The sequence below is a fragment of the Alligator sinensis genome, unplaced genomic scaffold (assembly GCF_000455745.1).
Source record: "Alligator sinensis unplaced genomic scaffold, ASM45574v1 scaffold643_1, whole genome shotgun sequence".
In the NCBI taxonomy this organism is placed as follows: domain Eukaryota; kingdom Metazoa; phylum Chordata; order Crocodylia; family Alligatoridae; genus Alligator; species Alligator sinensis.
The window spans coordinates 46,897-66,530 of NW_005842783.1; the positions used below are offsets into that span (position 1 = coordinate 46,897).

General features: G+C 44.3%; 1 protein-coding gene across 1 annotated transcript in view; it reads left to right on the forward strand.

Annotated features, from left to right (window-relative positions):
- The first annotated feature begins 4,088 nt into the window (after nucleotides 1-4,088).
- The window catches only part of ABCG1 (ATP binding cassette subfamily G member 1), a 67,937-nt gene continuing 52,391 nt past the window's right edge, over nucleotides 4,089-19,634 (forward strand). Inside the window, exons 1-3 of the mRNA XM_025217064.1 lie at nucleotides 4,089-4,107; nucleotides 7,987-8,042; nucleotides 11,537-11,780. Of these exons, the coding sequence (XP_025072849.1) occupies nucleotides 4,089-4,107; nucleotides 7,987-8,042; nucleotides 11,537-11,780 (319 nt within the window). The remainder of the gene's footprint in view (nucleotides 4,108-7,986; nucleotides 8,043-11,536; nucleotides 11,781-19,634) is intronic.

Below are 19,634 nucleotides of genomic sequence, written 5' to 3' on the forward strand. Positions count from 1 at the left end.
TTCTTTGCCAAGTTTTTTGCTTTTTAAAAATTAAAATTTGGTTAGTATTTAAATGAACCATTGCTTTGAAATGTTTGATTTAAAACTATTGAAACTGTTTTTGAAAAAACTTTTTTGGTATTTATTTCTCCCAAATTCAAATTCTGCATTAATTTACAAATAGTTTTGATGCCAAAATTTGGCCAAAAAAAGTTTAGTTTGAAATTTCATCCAGTTCTATATTTAATATTTCTCTCTCTCTCTCTCTCTCTCAGCGGGGTAAATCATCCCATACGGAGCTCTTTGCTGCCATAGCTAAATTGCTACCGGGTACCCAAGTTTGCTGGTTTAAAGCCAGCTTCAGTATTCTGTACTAAGACACTGTTACATCTATAAATGTTTTTTTATAGACATACCACCTCTTCTGCCTGCCTTAAATTTCTCCCTGCTTCTTCTTCTTTCTTCTTCATTTTTCTTTCTTACCTCTTTCTCTTTTCTGTGTTTTATTCTATGATCCAGTGGTCCTTACCTGCAAAATCCAGAATCTGTTACTGCTTCTTGATCTATTTTGGGTCTCTCCCTTTTGTTAATACTCAACTTTTGTGTGCAACTTTCTTTTTGGCCTCATTTTTAACAGGCTTCAATGTTTTAACATTTTTTTTCTTCCTAGCATTGTTCTTGATTTGCCCCTGCAGGGACTTGGGACCATCTGTGAAGTTAATGGAAGAGTTAATGAGGGAATGTAAAGAAGCACAGGAGACGCTGCTATTTTTAGCATGTCTCATGTTATGTAATACTCTTTTTTGTTTCTTTGAGGTATCTCTCAAATAGAATTTGGTTGCACCTGACATAATTCGCATTTCAAAGTGTTCTACAAGAAGCAGATATAGATACTGACTTTTCAGTGACTATGCAGAAGAATGAATACTTAGGACCTGATCTTGTGTTCTTTGTTTGGAAACAATTCCCATGGAAGTTAATTCAAGTTTTGTCTGAATAAAAACTCCCTGTAATATCAGGCCATACTATGTTGAATTATACCTCTTGCAAACTGTGGGCTATTTATGCATATGTTGTGCCAAACATGATTGTGTGAACACTGGTATTTCTAAAGTACAAGATGATGGGGAATACATCAGGGGAAGGGAGCTTGCCTCCCAACTTCTTTTCCACAAGTAATGTCCTTCAGTGTTGATTCAAAAGTAAATTGATTCCACTCTCTTTTTGTCTTATCTGTGACCTTTGTAAGGAGCTTGTCACATCAGAAGGTAAGTGTTGGTACCATACCCATGACTGGCAAAGGGTTACCACATTTTCTTCTTTGTGCTCACTTGTGCCTTCCCTTTGTGCGGGTCTGCCATTGAGAAGTAACTGTGAAATGTTTCCCTGCTTGGCCATGCTTACCAGATGGCATAGCTAAGGGAGGTCCTGGCACAAAGCAGTGCTATACAGTTCCTATTGCAGGGCATTTTCAGGAGAAGCACAGTACAGCCCTTAATATGGTATATTATTAAGACTGAGCTTCGACTCTTCCAGCCAAGATGTCAGTACCAGGATTCTTAGTTTCCTGAACTGCCTCCTTATTTCACCCTACTTTTAGACGTCATGGGGAAATACAAGTGATGGATGGCTGAGCAGGCCTTGCATATGTTTCATAGTTTCATAGTTGATAGGGTCGGAAGGGACCTAAACAGATCATCAAATCCGACCGTCTGCCATGGGCAGGAAAGAATGCTGGGGTCAAATGACCCCGGCTAGGTGATTATCTAGCCTCCTTTTGAAGACCCCCAAGGTAGGAGCAAGCACCACTTCCCTTGGAACTTGGTTCCAGATCCTGGCTGCCCTGACTGTGAAGTAGTGCCTCCTGATGTCTAGCCTGAACCTACTCTCGATCAACTTGTGGCCATTAGTCCTAGTTATGCTGGGTAGTGCTCAGGGGAACAGGGCCTCTCCCATTTCCTGCTGGTCCCCCCTGTTAAGTTTATAGACAGCCACCAGATCCCCTCTCAGCCTTCTCTCATGGAGGCTGAACAGGTTCAGGTCCCGTAACCTCTCCTCGTAGGGCCTGTCCTGCTGTCCCCGGATCATGTGACTGGCCCTCCTCTGGACCTTCTCAATGCTGCCCACATCCCTTCTGAAGTGTGGCACCCAGAACTGGATGCAGTATTCCAACTGCAGCCTGACCAACGTCGCATAGAGGGGGAGGATCACCTCCTTGGACCTGCTCGTGATGCGTCTGTGGATGCATGACAAGGTGCGGTTAGCCTTACTGACTGCGCCCTCACATTGGCGGCCCATGTTCATCTTGGAGTCTATAATGACTCCAACATCTCTTTCTGCCTCTGTGCTGACGAGAAGGGAGTTCCCCAGCCTGTAGGTATTCTGCTGGTTCCTTCTCCCTAGGTGCAGTACCCTGCACTTGTCAGTATTGAATCCCATCCTATTCTCATCCACCCACCCCTGTAACCTGTCCAGATCTAGTTGTAGCCTGTCCCTCCCTTCTAGTGTGCCCACCTCTCCCCACATCTTAGTGTCATCAGCGAATTTGAATAAGGTGCTTTTCACCTCCTTGTTCAAGTCGCTGATAAAAATGTTGAACAGTGCAGGCCCAAGGACCAAGCCCTGGGGGACCCCACTGCCCACATCCCTCCAGGTCGAAAATGACCCGTCCACCACCACTCTCTGGGTGCGGCCCTCTAGCCAAATTTGCCACCCATTTGACTGTGTAGGCATCAATGCCACAGTTGCCTAGGTTTTTAATGAGAATGGGGTGAGAGACAGTGTCAAAGACCTTCCTAAAATCCAGAAAGACTACGTCCATCACATAAGTCAGACTACTAGTTGTTACATCCTGTGTAATCATCAGTAATGTCTCTTCCCGTTTCTTGCTACTTGCTGTTACTTGAAAACTGGCATTTTAAATGACTTTTAGCAGACTATCTGACCATAGCTCCAAAAATGTGTACAGCTGAAATCATAAGTAGAACAGTGCAGGAAAACTGCTCTTAAATTACTAGAATCACAGACTCAGAACTCGAGGTGAGGTGATCTCTTATTAGACCAACTAGACTTTTGGAAAAAAAAATCTTTAATTGCAAGCTTTCAGGCATAAGAACCCTTCTTCAGGCATAGGAGAAAAGATTGTAAAAGTTCTGGGTAGAAATAAAAGTTCATATTTCATAGAAGAGTTGAAGGTGTGGTAAAATCTCCCGTTTGAAACAGTTCATTTTATATGCAGATTAGGCTCAGAGAAAAGTTGGAATAGTCTGTTTACTTCAAAGTTGTTTGGTGGTAAGGAGGATGTAGTCATATCTCCTTCTGGTTATGATGTTTCATATTTCACAGAGGAGTAAAAAGATGGAAGGCTCTTCTGAGTCAGCATTTCTTATGTAGTGAGGTGTCTCTGAGCTCTGTGATGAGGCTCTGTGATAATGCAAATTAACTCAAACAAAGGCAGGAGCAGGGTCTCAGGTTTCAGGTAGTTAAGCTTGCTTCCTCCTTGTAAAATTATGAAGATTTCATTTAAAAAATCAGCTAAAATTCGGCATCTTCCATGTGTCAGGTATCCAGGTTGGATCACATATGATATCCTTGCTCAAACCTTGTTCAAGTTTGTAGTTTTTTGTAGTAGGTACAGAGTTTGTTTGGTAGTCTGGTGTAGACAGGGATTTCCTGTTTTTAGTGTGCTAGAACCAAATGGACTGATGTCTATATAGGACTTAATCCAGGGGTGGGCAATTTTTTCAGGCGGAGGGCCACTTACTGAGTTTTGGCAAGCCATCGAGGGCCACATGACAGGCAGCTAGGGGAAGATAAATATTAATTTTCTAAATTTTTTACGGGCCCCGTGGGCTGGATAGAATGGCCTGGCAGGCCGCATCCAGCCCACAGGCTGCATTTTGCCCACCCCTGACTTAATGCAAGACTGGGAGCTAGAGACTCAAATGTTCTAGTCCCGTTTCCAGGACTGCCTTGTTGTGTGGCCATCAGTAAAGCACTTAAAGTCATACAGGTAAAGTAGATGCCAGGGTAGGCTACCCCAGTGGTTTTCAGCCTCTGGTCCTCAGACCCCTGTGGGTTCACAGACTATGTGAAAAGTCTGTCAAAAGATGACTATGATCAATCAAAGTATGTGAATACCCACACCTAAAATTCAAAGGCATCTGTATCTCCATTTGAAATTTCCAAAGGGGTCTGCACCTCCATTCAATTTTTTTTAGGAGTCTGAGAATGAAAAAGAGCACCCCTTCTGCTGAGACTGGGCCATGGCCCAGCCAAGATTACAAGCGTAATGGGGCCAGAAGTAAAAGAAACAAAAGAGAGCCTGACTCAACATCCTTGTGCTTAGGGTGCTTGATTGGGAAAGAGGAAAATGGGGCACTGATGCCAGGACAACCTCTGCATTTTACATTGTTAAGTCATTAAATAAAAGCTAGATCTAATCCTCAGCAGGAGAGCTATAATCACTATCTTTTTATATAAGATCTGGGTGCTGCTGTTACCTACTTATGTATGTGCCTTTTCTCAGGAGGGGACTCTGGGCTCTAGATCCTGAAAATTTGAAGTTGCCTAAGTTCCAAGAAAGGGCAAGAGTTTGGACATAGCTCTATGTCTCATGTTTCTTATTGGCTAGTTCTAGGTGACTTCCTATGCAGTACTGGGGCTCTCTGAGTCACTCTTTGAAGGAACTTAACTCTACTTTGTCTGTATAGAAAGTCTCACTGTGAGGGTGTTTAAGCATTGAAGCAGGCTACCCAGAGGTTTGGAATCTCCCTCCTTGGACATTTTTAAGAAGGGTTTAAATGAACACTTGTCAAGGGTGGGGCAAGCAGGGATGATCCTTCCTTGAACAGGGGGTTGGACTAGATCAAGTGTCAAAGGTGCAGCCTGCCAGCCAGATCCAGCCCAGGGAGCCCCATCATCTTGTTCCCACTGCTGCCCTTGGGTTCAGTGAATTGACCCATACATCACATGTACCACACAGCTCCTGCTGCAGCTGGCCTGGAACACCCACCACACACAATGCCTGCTGGCCTGGGACCTGAGGTGCTGCTCACTGCATGTGGCGCTCCCCCTGGCCACTTCAGGGCAGGTGCTGCCTGCAGCATGGATCCTAGACCAGCTGGAGTGGATGCTGCATGTGGCACATGCCCCAGATTTGCCCCCCACAGGTACCATGTGCACAGAGATGACCTGAGCACGGTGCAGGGACCGGGTCAAATCAGCCTGTGCGGGGCCCCAACCCTAGATGCAAGGAAGCCGGCAGAAGATTTGGTGGCGGCGTGGGGGGTGGGGCGCAGTATGAGTTGCTGGGCATGCTGGATTCTGCAGCCGATTCAGTGGCAGGGGTGCCAGTGGCAGCATGGAGTTGCCATGGCTGCTCTACCCAGCTCCACAGGGCCCCCCAAAGCATGGGACCCAGGGTGGTTGCCCCAATTCGCCACCCCCCCCAGGGATGGCCCTGCATATGCAGCATAGTCCCAGACCAGCCAGAGCAAGTGCAATGTGTACTGGATCCAGCATGCAGGGGGCAGCTCTGTGGGCCTGATCCTGCCTGTGGGGCCGGCCATACGCCATTCATTCAGCCTGTGGACCAGCCCTGCACCACTCATCTGGTCCTGTGGAGCTGATGAGTTTGATATTGCTGAACTAGATGACCTCCTTTGGCCCCTTCCAGCTCTACCTGTCTATGATTCTAGGTCAGCACTATTGCTAAACTCCTGGCGGCCCCAGGTGAATTTTTAGCATCAGGTCCCCCTTTAGAAATAATGATCATAATAAGCAAAAAATTACCATTTTCAGTCCCCCTTTCGGTCTGGGCTCTGGTCAGCCGCCCGGTTTGCTGATGCCTGTGTCCATCCCTGTTCTAGCTGACTAGATGTAATCACTGTCTTGGGTTCAGGCATCTCATTTTTAAGCATGCTGAAGCCTAAGTTGGAGGTGTCTAAGGGACCAGGTTAGATTTTGCCCTGAAACTCCTGATTGTTAAAAACAGGATATAATACTCATGTACCTCCCAGGGGCTTTGTGAAGATTACCTCCATGTCTGTGCAGCCCTGCATAAGGTCTAGGTCTTATGACAAGCTTCCTCTTAGGAGATTTCATACAGCTTACAAACTTCATTATAAAATGCTTTGTAGACATTTTGGGTCTGATTCTCATTGACATGAATTATACCACTCTGGCAATCACTTATGTACCCTTTAAGGCTGGCTTACATTTCCAGAGAAGTATAAGGGGACCTTAGCATAAAATAGAAGCCAGACCCAAAGGGTTTACAGGCATATCTAGATCTCACACAGGGTCAGGATCTTCAGCTTTGCTGATACTGAAGTGATGGCTCCACTCAGTTTCTCTAGTGTCATCAAGACCTCAGGGAGATGCGATGTGAAAGTAGGGCTCGGAATAAGGGACTCCCAGGTTTCAGCCCCGTTCACTTGCTTTATGTTGAGTAAGGGCCTAAGGGCTTGCATACTGCATATAGTGCTCAGTAAGCTAAGCTGAGAATTTACAACTCTCAAGCTCCTCTGCAGTAACTCAGCACCATACCTAGACTCCTGACAGCCCCGGCTGAATTTTTAGTATCAGGCACCCCTTCGCCTGAGCTAATCATGATAATAATAATCGGACAACAGACAAAAAAAATTCCATTTTTGGGCACCCTTTCTGTTTGGTCTCACCCATTTTTAGCCCCACCCACTCCTGTGTCTGGCCCTGACCCCTGGGGTGGACAGTCTTTGGAGAAGTTTATACCGCGTGATTGTGCCAGAGTGGGATGTGCCACATTGCTTTGTGAACCTTGCCTTCTAAACCTTAAGCAGTGCCTGAGTAAATGATGAAGAAAAAGTAGGTAGGGATTTATTATTTACTCTTTCACAATACAAGAACTAAGGGGTCATAAAAAGAAACAAGTAGGTAGCAAGTCTAAAACTCACAAAAGGAAGTCCTTTTTCGCACAGTGGGAAACTGAAGCATGGAACTCATTGCCGCCAGATGCTGTGGAAGGTGACCCTTTAGCCAGTTCAAAGAGGGATTGGACAAATGCTTGAAGGAAAGGGGCATCAGTAGCTGCAAGTGAGAGAGGAACAGTGGCAAAAACCCTGGTCATACCCCAAAACCCCCCCACCTGGTCATTCTGCCTCTCTTGCATGCATACCTGCCTCTGGCTTCTTTATTATTCATTCCACCCAGGAGGAGTACACACCAACTGCAGATGCTTCCTCAGCCCGACAAAGGGTGTTTGTGCTCAAAGCTTGCAAAGAAGAATTTTTCCACCTATTTGATTTGGTCTAATAAAAGATATCAGATTGAACCAAAGACCCTTGTCCTTAGATCAACACAGCTACAGCCTACACTCCTGGTCATACCCAGTTTACTCTCCCTTTCAGCATCCCTGCTCTGCCTGTGTAAGAGACCGGGCAAAATGGACCTATGGTCTGACTCGGTAAAGAGCAAGTTCTTGTGCAGTACAGAGCCTTTTGCTATGTGCACACAAAGGTGGTTATGCCAATAACTGAGCAGTAACAGAAAGACCCTTAGGCTTCACAGCGCTGTTTGCACTGCACTTGCTCTCCTGCTCATTTTACAACGAAGCTTTTAATCCTGAGGAAAACAACAACAACAACAAAGGAGGAGCCCCACAGCGACTTCTGCAGCCCGAGGCTTTGACGGCCCCAGAGCTGGGCGGGGGCTGAACCTTTCCGGCTGACTTCGTGAGCCACCGCCGCGGCCCCAGCTGCTTCCCTGCCAGCCCCAAGGCCAGCACCAGGGGTAGCCAAGGGCTAGTTCAACTCCAGCCTCCTCCGGGCGGCGGGCACCTGCATCTGCTGCCCAGCTCGAGAAGGACGATGTGGGAAGGCGCAGGGGTGCGGCGCAGGCCTGAACCCCGCTGAGGAGGCAGCAGAGGAGAGCTGCCCGGTTCCCGGCTGGCACCAGCGGGGCAGGGGCGGGAGGAAAACAAGAGCACGTTGAGCGGCGAGGCGGGGCCCGCCTCCCGCCGCCCCCCAGCCAATCGGGCGGGGGGCCGGCCGCGCCGGCCGGGGCTCTCCCTGGGCAGCGCGCTGGTGAGGCGAGACCGGGCCGGGCCGGGGGGCGGCTGCATGTGTGTCCGCGCGCGCCTCTGTCATGTTCGGGGGTGTGTGTCTGTGTGTGTACACGTATGTGTCTCGGAGCATGTCTGTGCGTGTATGCATGTGTGTGTGCATGCATGTGTGCACGTGCGTCTAAGCGTCTCTGCATGTGTGCGCGCGTCTTGCACATGTGTACATATGTCTGTGTATGTATGCATGTCTACGTGTGTCTGTGCAGGTGTGTGTGCACGGGCGCTTGTGCACATGTGTCTGTGCCTGTGCGTGTGTGTGAACATGCCTGCGTGTGTCTGTGCCTGTGCGTGTGTGCGAACACGCCTGCGTGTGTGTGCGTGCATGCGTGCATGTGTGTTTGTCTTAAGCAGCTGGGTAGCTGTGGTTTTTGGTTTGTGTCTAAAGCACATACGCAACACACAAGTGTGCATTGTGGCTTGGATTGGTATAAACAATTTGCCCAAGGAGGGGGCGTTTTTGTGTGTGTGTGTGTGTGTGTGTGTTTCGGGGGAAGAGTGATTCTTTGCAACCTGGTTGTTGCCATTTCACAAGTAAAAGCTGTCTTGGAGTCGAGGTTGCGTTGGGGTTTTTTATGCTCATACATAGCATCCCAGATTTGAAGTCAGCTGCACATAGCCAGCCAGAGTTGACCGATAGTTACCTCTTGCCTTGAGCTAATAAGAGGGGATTAGACGGGTTTTTTCTGAGCATGCTCTGTTCCCCACAACTGCATCCTGTGACTTCAAAACAGATTTGCCAAGGAACATATAACTTCTCTAGCTCATTATGTAAAGCATTTGGTGTAAGTAGGAAAGAACGGAACAAAAGAGAGGTGTTTTGGCTGAAGTTGGTTGGGAGGAGAGAGGCAGTAATCTTTTTTCCTGCTTTGAATGGGAATGTGTTCGCTCTGCTTGTTTGTACAACACCAAGCTATTGAAACCTCAGAAGAGACACGGGGAAGTAACCAGTGTGAAAGTAAGCGATGAAAGGTGTAAGTAGAATCTTTGAGAACATTTGGTCTCTACAGCTGTGCCATATAGGCACAAATTGAAATGTATGTCCTATCTTGCTTACTTTCATCAGTGGGTATACAAATATGCTTCAGTTTAGTCACAGCCCTTTCTTAATGCAAAATGATGGATTTATATAGGGCTCATTTGAATTTGCTGCTATTGGACCCCAAGAGAATCAAGCCCATTTCTCTTGGAAAGCTGAAATATCTCTGCAGCTCAGAGTCTTGCAAATCCTTACTCAGATGAGTGGTCTTTGCTCACAACAAGTAGCCCCTAAAAGATGTGAGAGCATGATGCCTGCAATTAGTCTACTCAATGCACAGCTGTCTTCAAGGATGATTAAATATCCCAACTTGCTTTTGAATTTTGGTATACTGGGTATCAGCTGATAAACTGATTTAGGTGTCTGGAGAAGAGGTGGGCTTAAAATTTTTGGAGTGATTAAGGGGGGCAGGAGGAAGAATGGTCTTAGTTTGAGAATCTCAGTGCTTGTCCCTTTTTGTAATCCAAGCCCCTTTTAAAAGGGTGTCAGGGTGGGTACTCAAAACAAGTCTCTTGAAAGGAAGAACTTCTTCACAGTTAGAGTGGCCGAGGTCTGGAACGGGCTCCCAAGGGAGGTGGTGCTCTCCCCTACCCTGGGGGTCTTATCTATGAATCTATGAAAAAGATAGATCATGTGAAAAAGGATGTCCGGAAGATACTTACAGAAATACCTATTGTTGGTATGCTGCTTCCTTTTTATTTTTGTGCTAAATAAGGAAGCACAGTCAAGCTAATAAGTTTAGTTATGAGGTCTTTCATATAACTGTGCTCAAATGGCATGTTGTTATTGTCATACAGTTTAAGAAGTTAAGTTTTTCTTGGACACCTGAACTTTTTACTTAATTGAGAGCATAAGTAAACCACTCCCTGCAGGATATTTGGTAATCTGAAATGAATTATCTCCAAAACTGCAGATTGTATGTTCTTAACATGAAGAAATTAGCTAATGAGTGACTAGCTGCTGGTGGTTGGACTTATATATAGACTGGTTCATCAAGGTTCCTCACAGGTGACTGGTAATGAACAGCACCATTCATTCAATATGGGAAAAGCACCAAAACATGACAGAAAAGAAAAGAAAGCAGTGTGACTTCTAAACTAGGGAGGAAAGAGGGGGTGGAGGAAATGGTGGCATGACCCACAGCTTTTTGTTTGAGGTTGTCTTCTCAGTGAGCAATGAATCACTGCTTTGAACACTGGTATGGTGCCTCCCTCTTAAATGCTCATATTTTCACAGTCGTTGAGGTTGATGGGCCGATGTAGATACCTTGAAAATCCTGATATGCACTCCTGGCCAAACACAGACATGTTTTTCAGACCAGGGTGACATTAAAAAAAGTTAGAATATGGATGGAAACTGCTGGGGAATTTGCTGTGTATTTGTAGCTAGATATTGGGATTCTCTGAACCTTCCAAAATTCTGCTTAATTGTAATTGGGAGAGAGAGGGAGGAATTTCATGAGGTCTCCTACAATTTCCATTGATGTCACTGGTTGTTTCTCATTCAGGTCACATGAATGCAAATTGCCCCAATTCTGTGTGTGCCTCTCTGTATCATTCTGAGCGACAGTGAAAAATGTCAATGAGTAGTCAATGGTTTGTTCTTTCCTCTTCTTGAAATCAGCTTCATAGAACCTGGTTGTATAGACAATGTATGGTGGAAGTGCAACTGTAAACATCCTTCCTACAATACCCTTGTAGGAGAACAAGATCTAGACCAATTGTTTTACACATGTATATAATTCATGGAACACATCCCTCTTTGCTCAAGGCCAATCTTCAGTTGAGCCTTGTCTCAGAAGGATAGAGGACAAATTTTTGTGGGAAGTATTCTGTCTGCCTGATAGGCTGCTAGATAGGCAGGTGTGGGATTCCAGGTTGTGTGTGTTCCCCAAGAAGTACCACCAGAAATTTGTAAACATAGAAATAATGCTCTTTTAAGTAGGCAATTATGCAATGACATTTTGACTTATACAAAAACTTTAAACTAAAACTACCTAGCACACCTAAAAACATCTCTTATTAGTACATTTCACTAATTTTGATATTTTTTATTTCCATATTACTTAGTGAAAGGCATGTTTGTTTGTTGTGAAGTTGAGTGCCACATTAAGGTCTTAGCACACTGTTTGTAGCCTTGAAGAACAGGCAATGGGCAAACTGGTGCCAAAAAAAGAGTCTTGAGGTTGCAGCAAAAGGTAGCAAAAGAGGGGGGAAATCTGGCCTCTTTTCACTCCTACACTAGACTCCCTCCTCACACATCTGTTTAGAGACAGGCAGGACATGAACCACTGGGAATTTCGCTTTACGTTCTAGTGCGCTGGATTAATATTTTAAAATTCCTTTGGGCAAACGGTGTGAAATGTGTTCCCAAAGAAGAGTTTGTCAAAGGTGTTTCTGTTTCTTCCTTCTGCTTTCTAGAATGCCAGCAACTCTGCCTCTGCTGTGATGGAGCCAAAGTCAGTGTGTGTTTCAGTGGATGAGGTGGTCTCCAATGCTATGGATAGCCAAGAGGCACGGCTCCTGAATGGGCACTTAAAAAAGGTGGACAACATGCTGACTGAAGCCCATCGTTTCTCTTACTTACCACGGAGACCAGCTGTGAACATTGTGTTTAAGGAACTGTCATACTCTATCCAAGAAGGACCGTGGTGGAGGAAGAAGGGTGAGGAAAAGCTTTATGTCCCTCTATTAAAATATAAGATAGTTGTTTATATCCCCAACTCTGGGGCTTATATGGCAATAGCTTTCTGGATGCAATAAAGCAGAGGAATCCACTAAGGTACATCCCGTGTCTTGTTGGCTGGGGCACTCACCCCAACTTGCATTGAGTTTTGAAGTTTTCTGTTGGGTAGAAGAAATCCCTAAGAGCATGGAAATAGGTCTCTTTATACTAGTGTGTTCTGCAATCTTTGTTAATTTATAGTTGTGCTTAACTTTAACATGGGCAGGTAGAGATTGGAAGACTCAAGGAACCTTTCTCACTACTGTCTTCTTTCCTTCTGTTGATGGGCCAGGCACAATAGCTATCCTGATTTGGAAGGAGCAGAGACACGGCTCCCCCATACTATGGCTGAGTGTGCATATCACCTCAAAGGTGGGCAGGGAAGAACTTCTCTACCCTTTGGCGTATGGGGGAGCACAGGCTTTCCCATCCAGAGGTATTGCAGCATTCCTCCTATAGCTGTCTTGGTAAGCAGGGACAGGATTGTGCCTGCAGATGTACAGTCTCTCCTAGGGCTACCCACATGACCGTCCCATTTTGAGCTATTGTGAGCCTAACAAATCAGTTCTAGTGTTTGAGGGAGTTTAGCCATAATGATAGATATAAATAGACTGTTAAAATAAGGGATTTTCACTTTGGTACAAAACAAGCGCTCCCTGGAAATAGCAAAAACAATAATACTTGGCACTTTTGATCCAAGGTCAAATAATGAATCTATAGCAGTGCTGGGAACACAGAGTAAATCTCCTGACACTCTCTGTGAATCAGTCTGCCTCTGCCACGGAACAAGAGACTTCTGTGCCCAAAGTGAAGACGGAAAGACACAAATCCCACTGACTCAGCCAGGCAGGCAGGCCTTAACAGGCTCATGGCTCCGATCAAGTGAATAGCGAGACTCCCATGACTTCAGTGAGGCAAAGATTCCATCTGATCTAGGATTCTTTTTCTGAAGTACCAAGCACCTATAACTCTGTACGAAGTCCAGATTGAGTATCCGTAGCTCCCATTTCTTTAAATCCATTGTACCAATAGTTTTAAGGTTGCCCAACAATGGGAACATCCTCCCTGTGACACCCATTTACCTCCATTCAAGTCCTGAATGAGGAGTGGCTACAGAGCTGGGTCCCAACACAATTGAATGGTACGCTATATTGCTTCATGAATATTGTTTTCTAGTGAACTATAGAATGTAAACATTGCATCTGAATATCTTGTAATCTCGTTAATCCAGTGAGAATTTGGCTCAAAAGCATTGTCACAGCAGGCATGATTTTCCATTGTTAAAAGTCTTCCTAATTTTTTTAGGAAATGGGAGGCAGTGAAATCGAACAAAACAGGTAAAAATGATAGTGATGTATAGCTAATTCTCTATGTTTCCCCCCTGATTTTTAGAAGGTGTTTTTAGTTGTTGGCAATTATCAATTTGGTGGGGCTCCTTTGGGAGGAAATAGTAGCACTTGCAAAAACTTTAGAAATAACAGTGCGAAGTGGATAGTGTTGCAGCATTTACATTTCCTAAGAACTTAACCTCAGAACCCTACGGAAGTCTGTGAGGATTCTCATTTTTTAGGTACAACTTTGTAAATACTTGCTTGTATGAGTAGCTTTGCTTACTCTACATAAGTAAATGGCACCAGGATTTTACCTTAAGTCAATATCCATACATTGCTTTGCTTAATCAAAGTATTGCTTAACCTCACTCCCTCCCAAGAAAAAGAACAAACAATCCAAAGCAAACACACAAAAGCAGCCTATTGAGTCCCAATCATAATCTTTGGTGGTAGGTAAATATATTAAACCCATTTCATGGATTGAGAGAAACTGAGTCATAATGGACCTAACTCTGTATAGCTTTTTATTGTTAAGGTCTTTTGAACTTAGATGTGGGTGTAATATGCAATTAAATCCAGTACCACTTTCCATCTATTTTGCATTTATTTTATACAGGGCTACACAAGGCAGAGGAGGAAGAACTGTGCTGCATTTTCTAGAGCAGTTTGGTAGTTTTCATATTAGCAGTCTCTCTGGAGGGGAAGAGCAAGAAGAGTTATAGATTCCCAGGAGCAAATCCGTATGAAAGTCAATATGCCCAGGAGAAAATATTAAGTTCTTAAGGAGAGCTTCATGTACTTAAAAGAAGTAATTACTCTTCAAGGAATGGTTTCTAGTAGCAAAACTTGGCACGGTTGTGTCCTTTTCATTGTTTCCAAAAAGCTGTCACTGACATTTTATTTTTATTTTGACTTAATCTACGCATCTCTGACTACATCCATTTTTTAAAGCTTTCCCTTAATTGCTTAACAATATCTACTGCTAGTTTCTGAGAAGTCTACTTAACTGTACAATGAACTGGGTAATGGACCAAGTTTTAATTACCTAGAAATGCTTGGTTTGAGGAAACATTAGAACATAGGGCCCCATCTTGCAAACACATAGACATGTGCATAGACCAATTGCTGGACAGATTCCTTCCCTGGTATAACTTGGAGCAGCCTCAGAAGAACTGTAAACTATTCCAGCTGCCAATGATCTCAAGGTTTATTCTGCTCGTTAGGTATCAGTTAGAGCATTAAGACCTTGTAGACCAGTGGGGGCCAACTTTTTAGGCAGGTGTGCCACAAATTAGCCTTGTACCTTCCCTGAGTGGCACTTGGGTCCACTTCCTCTGTGTGAGATTTTTGGGGTTTTTTGCTCTGCTTTCTGCTTCCTACCCAGTGCTCCCTGCATGCTCTGCTGCTTTGCTTTCTGCTCTGTTTGCTGCTGTGCTGGATGTACCCCCCAATTTGCTGTCTGCCACAGAAAAGCTGCCTATGCCAGAGGTTGGCTATCCTGGTTCTAGACCAGGGGTCTGGCTGGTGGGTGGACTCCATTTCCCAACAGCCCCTGTCTGCGCTGCTCCGGCCAATCTCCATGAACATCCCAGGAGCAGTGAGGCCGTGACAGCGCAGGGCCATCATGGCCTCGTGCTCTCAGAGTTTTCATGGAGACTGGCCCGAGCAGCACTTGCAGGGCACACAGCTGGGTGGGGAGCTGCATCTGGGGCCAGGGCCAGGATCTTGCAGTGGTGACAGCGCAGGGCCAGAGCCGGGACAGAGCCATGATCCTCTGCCTGCATGACCCTGCCAATGAACCTGTGCTCATCACAAGGGTGTGTAGGCAGTGGATCACAAAACATCCACAAAAAGGATGCAGAAAACTCGCATGCTTTTACCCTGTGTTGCAGAAGTCAAAGTTGTACCTGAACCAAACAGCCTATCAGGTTGGTGTGATGAAGCCACACCAGTTTTCCTAGGCAACAGCATATGAGGGAGTGACTTTTAGGTCTGAATCACTAGGTATTGTTATAACTGCTTTGATTTGGGGCAGCCTTCAGCCAGAGTCTAGAGTAGCGTGACTCTTGGACTCGGGCCTCTGGAGCTGTAGCAAGAGGCTTAAATCACTCTATGGCCATGTCCAATTTGTATCTGTATTTGTACTAGAAGAGCCAATCATCCGTATGTTTCTAGATGCCTTTGCTATAACTTAGGAGCTCACGGAAATGCCATTCCTATGAGTACATCCATGGAGAAAATACTGTCAGCCTGCCTCTCAGAGTACAATGGCAAATGGCAAAATGGTTTTTACTTTTTTCAGTATTTTGTCAGTATTTGTGGGTAATTAGGCAACATCTCAATTGTAAACCTTTCTCCATCATTGTTTTGGGTACTGTAATAACCCATTTGTACCAAATTAGAATTCAGGTTCTGGTAGAGTTTGATCTTTAGTAATCTCTTAAGAAATTAATTGTGGCCAGTCAAAATGTAATCTTTCTAAATACTTCACTTTTATTGAGTTGATTTAATGGCAATAATGACATCCATGCTCTACATGAAATGCGACTTGTTTTTATTTTAATCCCTGTAAAATAAAAAGATTCATTCTCTATTCTTGCAAGACTGTAGACTGCTTGATAATCTTGAGATCAAGCAAGACAGAAATCCCTCTTCCTGCACATGTGAGCACCTTCTAGACAAGGGGCCAGCTTAATTAAATTTGGCCCAGGGTGCCTGACGGAAATGCAGAATTTTGGGCAGGCTGATGCTTATTCATTAAAAACAAAGTGCTCATCCCAGTTTGAGATGATGTCATTACAGCTCTTAGATGCCTACCTTTCAGCTAGAAGATGAAAATGTAATTCTTTAAATAAGAAGATGGAAACTTAACCAACTGTCAGAATGCCAAAACAGATTGAAATGAGCTAGGTTTCTCTGATGCTTTCCTGATGTACTGCTACAGATTCTTTCAGATGCATTTATTGGAACAAAACATTTTGTTGTGTTTGGGTGTGTTTGTGTAAGCTCCATCCCCCACCTCGCAAAGATTTCACCTTCTTCAAGACATTTTCATATCTAAATGATCAAAAATAGGATTTGCCCTAAATTATTTGCTAATCCCTTCTAGAGGAGTCGGAAAAAGCCCGTCCTCATCTCAGCAGGTGCACTGCAGTAGAGGTGCCGCATGAACTGCTTCTCTTTTCCTCTTACGGTTACTGTCGGTCAATGCACTATAGTAACCTCAGACTGTGATGCTCGAGCTAGAGGAAGTGAATCCTGATTGGCTGCTATATGTACTGTTGCTAAGATGAGAGAAAAAGAGATAGAACCGAAAGGACCAAAACCCTAGCTAGGGGATATGTTTTCCCCCTTTCCTTCAGAACAGATGGGTGGTATTGTCAGAGGGTTTGTATACCTTGGAGAGCAAAACATATGCAAATCAGGTGATGTATTTGCTCTAACAAATGGATAACTGGTAGAGAGTGACTTTAGTACTAGTACTATACTATACTAGTACTGTGCATAACTTTATGGCTATGCATTTTTCTACCACCTTGATCTTAACAAGGCCCAATCACACTAAAATAAAGTAACAAACTGTACATTTTAAGTTAAAGTCTGAACTTCAGGTAACATCCATGAGAGGCATGCAGTGCATTTTCTATCAGTTAAACTGGCCAGAGATGGTGAAAATACATGGAGAAATCACTTGCTGCAGTGCTCTTGCATTTCATAAGGTGGTCCTAAAAATAATTCCCTCTTCATCCTTTTGCATTTTTTTCCTTCTTACAGTAGCAGATGCAGGGATAGCTCGTGCTCAGTGCTGTGGCCCAGTTTCCATCACTATTACTCATGTTAAGTATGATCTTATTCCACTGAAATTAATAGGGCTACTTACCTTATTCCATGAACAGCCTTACTGAGATCAGTTATTACTTAATATGGCTAAGCATGGCAGAATCTGGTATAATGAGATTTAGTCACTGAGTCTCTGTGAGGAAGGTGAGTAAGATTTGGCCTGTAATTTGGGGACTTTTCTGGGTTGTTTTTTTCTTTTTAAATTCATGTAAGTAGTTTAACCATTTTGCTCTTAAAATAACTTCTGCTCAGTGTCTTAAAATAGCAAACGCCACAATTTTCTTGTTGTTCTTGCTTAAATTATAGGCCAAGCATGGCAGTCCCATGTGAATAACTGTAACCATTGGTCAGGCTGCAGTTGGAGTACTGCGTCCAGTTCTGGGCGCTGCGCTTCAAGAAGGTTGTGGCTAGCATTGAGAGGGTCCGGAGGAGGGCTACTCGCATGGTCAAAGGGCAGCAGGTCAGGCCCTATGAAGAGAGGCTAAAGGGCCTGAACCTATTCAGCCTCCATAAGAGAAGGCTGAGAGGGGATCTGGTGGCTGTTTACAAACTCACCAGGGGGGGACCAGCAGAAATTGGGTGAGACTTTGTTCCCCTGGGCACCACCCGGAGTTACTAGGAATAACGGCCACAAATTGTCAGAGAGAAGGTTCAGGCTGGACATCAGGAGACATTACTTTACAGTTAGGGCTGCCAGGCTCTGGAATGGGCTCCCAAGTGAGGTGGTACTTTCTCCTACCTTGGGGGTCTTCAAGAGGAGGTTGGATAGGTATCTGGCTGGGGTGTTATGACCCCAGCACTCATTCCTGCCCGGGGCAGGGGGTTGGACCTGATGATCTGTTTAGGTCCCTTCTGACCCTAAGCACTATGAAACTATAAAAAATTAGTTCTTTGAAAGACATTTTGAAATTTTGCTTATGGTTGGTAGTCTTTCGTTAAGACTACAGAGGTGCTGGTTTTTCAAATTATATATTGGCATACAGGTGTGCATATGTCTGTCTGTCTGTCTGTCTAGAAAGAGAGAGATACCCTTTTCAAGAAACACATATAGTGTGTGTGTGCGCGCACACACACACACGCGTGACAATGCTGTTCCACGGTAACTGTTGTCTTCAATCCCAAACTGGAGCATGCACACTCCTTTTGAAAAGTACCTTCTGTATGCTGTGAGTCACATTCTGTCTTGAAACACACACACTATATATAGATATATAGAGAGAGAAATACCCTTTTCAAGAAACACATAGAGTGTGTGTGTGTGTGTGTGTGTGTGTAGCATTGAGAGGGTCCAGAGGAGGGGCCCATAAAGGCAGTTCAGCACAAAAATTGGCTCAATAGTAAACATTTTTTTTTATTAGTTAGTATAATTGATCATTGCATTAATAGGACAGTTTTGAAATGTGACTTCTTGAGACCTTAGGACCTACCCTTGCTGCTTTTACTGAGGCAAAACACTTATGTTCATTGAATTTGCTTGAATTAGGAAGATGGAAGGGTATAACCTTGGATTTTTCTTTCCAGCAAGTGAGCTGACCTAAAGAGGAACTGCTTGTAAAACAAGGCACTATTCAACCAACAGAAGCAAACATAGTTTCATAGATGTTAGGGGCTGGAAGGGACCTTACAGATCATTGGGTCCAGCCCCCCGCACATGGGCAGCATGGCAGACTCTAGCATGGAGGTCATGCTGATTGGAATTGTCTCTCTAAATTGCAGCACACTTTCCACTCTATTAAAAAAGAACAACAACCCCTCCCCCAATATTTGATTTTAACTTGGAAAAAATTAGCATTTTCACGGTAATCCAAAACAGAACTTCAAAGGAGAATCCCAACAAAATACTCACAATATTTTTGCCCAAGAGACTCTTCGTTTTAGGTTTAAAATGAGAGCATTACAGATAAAGCTGGTGGTGAAAATCAGAATGTAATGTCTTTGAGGCAAAACTTGAATTCATTAGCCACAACTTCAGTACTTCGTATCTGACTTATCTGTAGCTAGCACATTATTTCCGTGCCCAAAATTAAACCAACTAATAATCTTATACTGCATTTGGATGAAAATAACTTCAGGCCTCAAGTCAGTGTGCCACATCCTGGAAACTTGAACAGCACTGTTCATGTTGAGAACAAGCTATCTTATTTTGGTCTAATACAGGCAAGTAGGATGATGTTGCCTATAGTTGCAGCAGTCTAAGGGTAGAAGGGGGCAGAAAATTGCCATTTTGGGCTGTGTTGCTTCCAAAGTGCAATACATAAACCGAAAAGGCTGATATGAGGCTTTTGTTATGCATGAAGTAGAAATACTGATGATTACAATCTAGCCCAGAGTTCATAACATGCTAATGATAATTTGTGCGGTCCAATGGAGTATAGGGTGTGTCAACTTTTTTTTTTTACTAATGGGCTTTCCAGCCTGGATCTAGGTGTAAGTCAGGCTACAGGTCTGATTATTCTCCCTTCATTAGCATAGGTACCAGTCCTTGTTTTAGTTGTGCTTAAAGGCACAATCTATCTCTCTGGTAAAAATGGAGCATCTGTAACTTGCCTTTAATGAAATAAAAATGTCTTACTAAAATTGACTGACTTTTCAGCAAGAATTCCACCCCCCCCCCCCCCCCCCT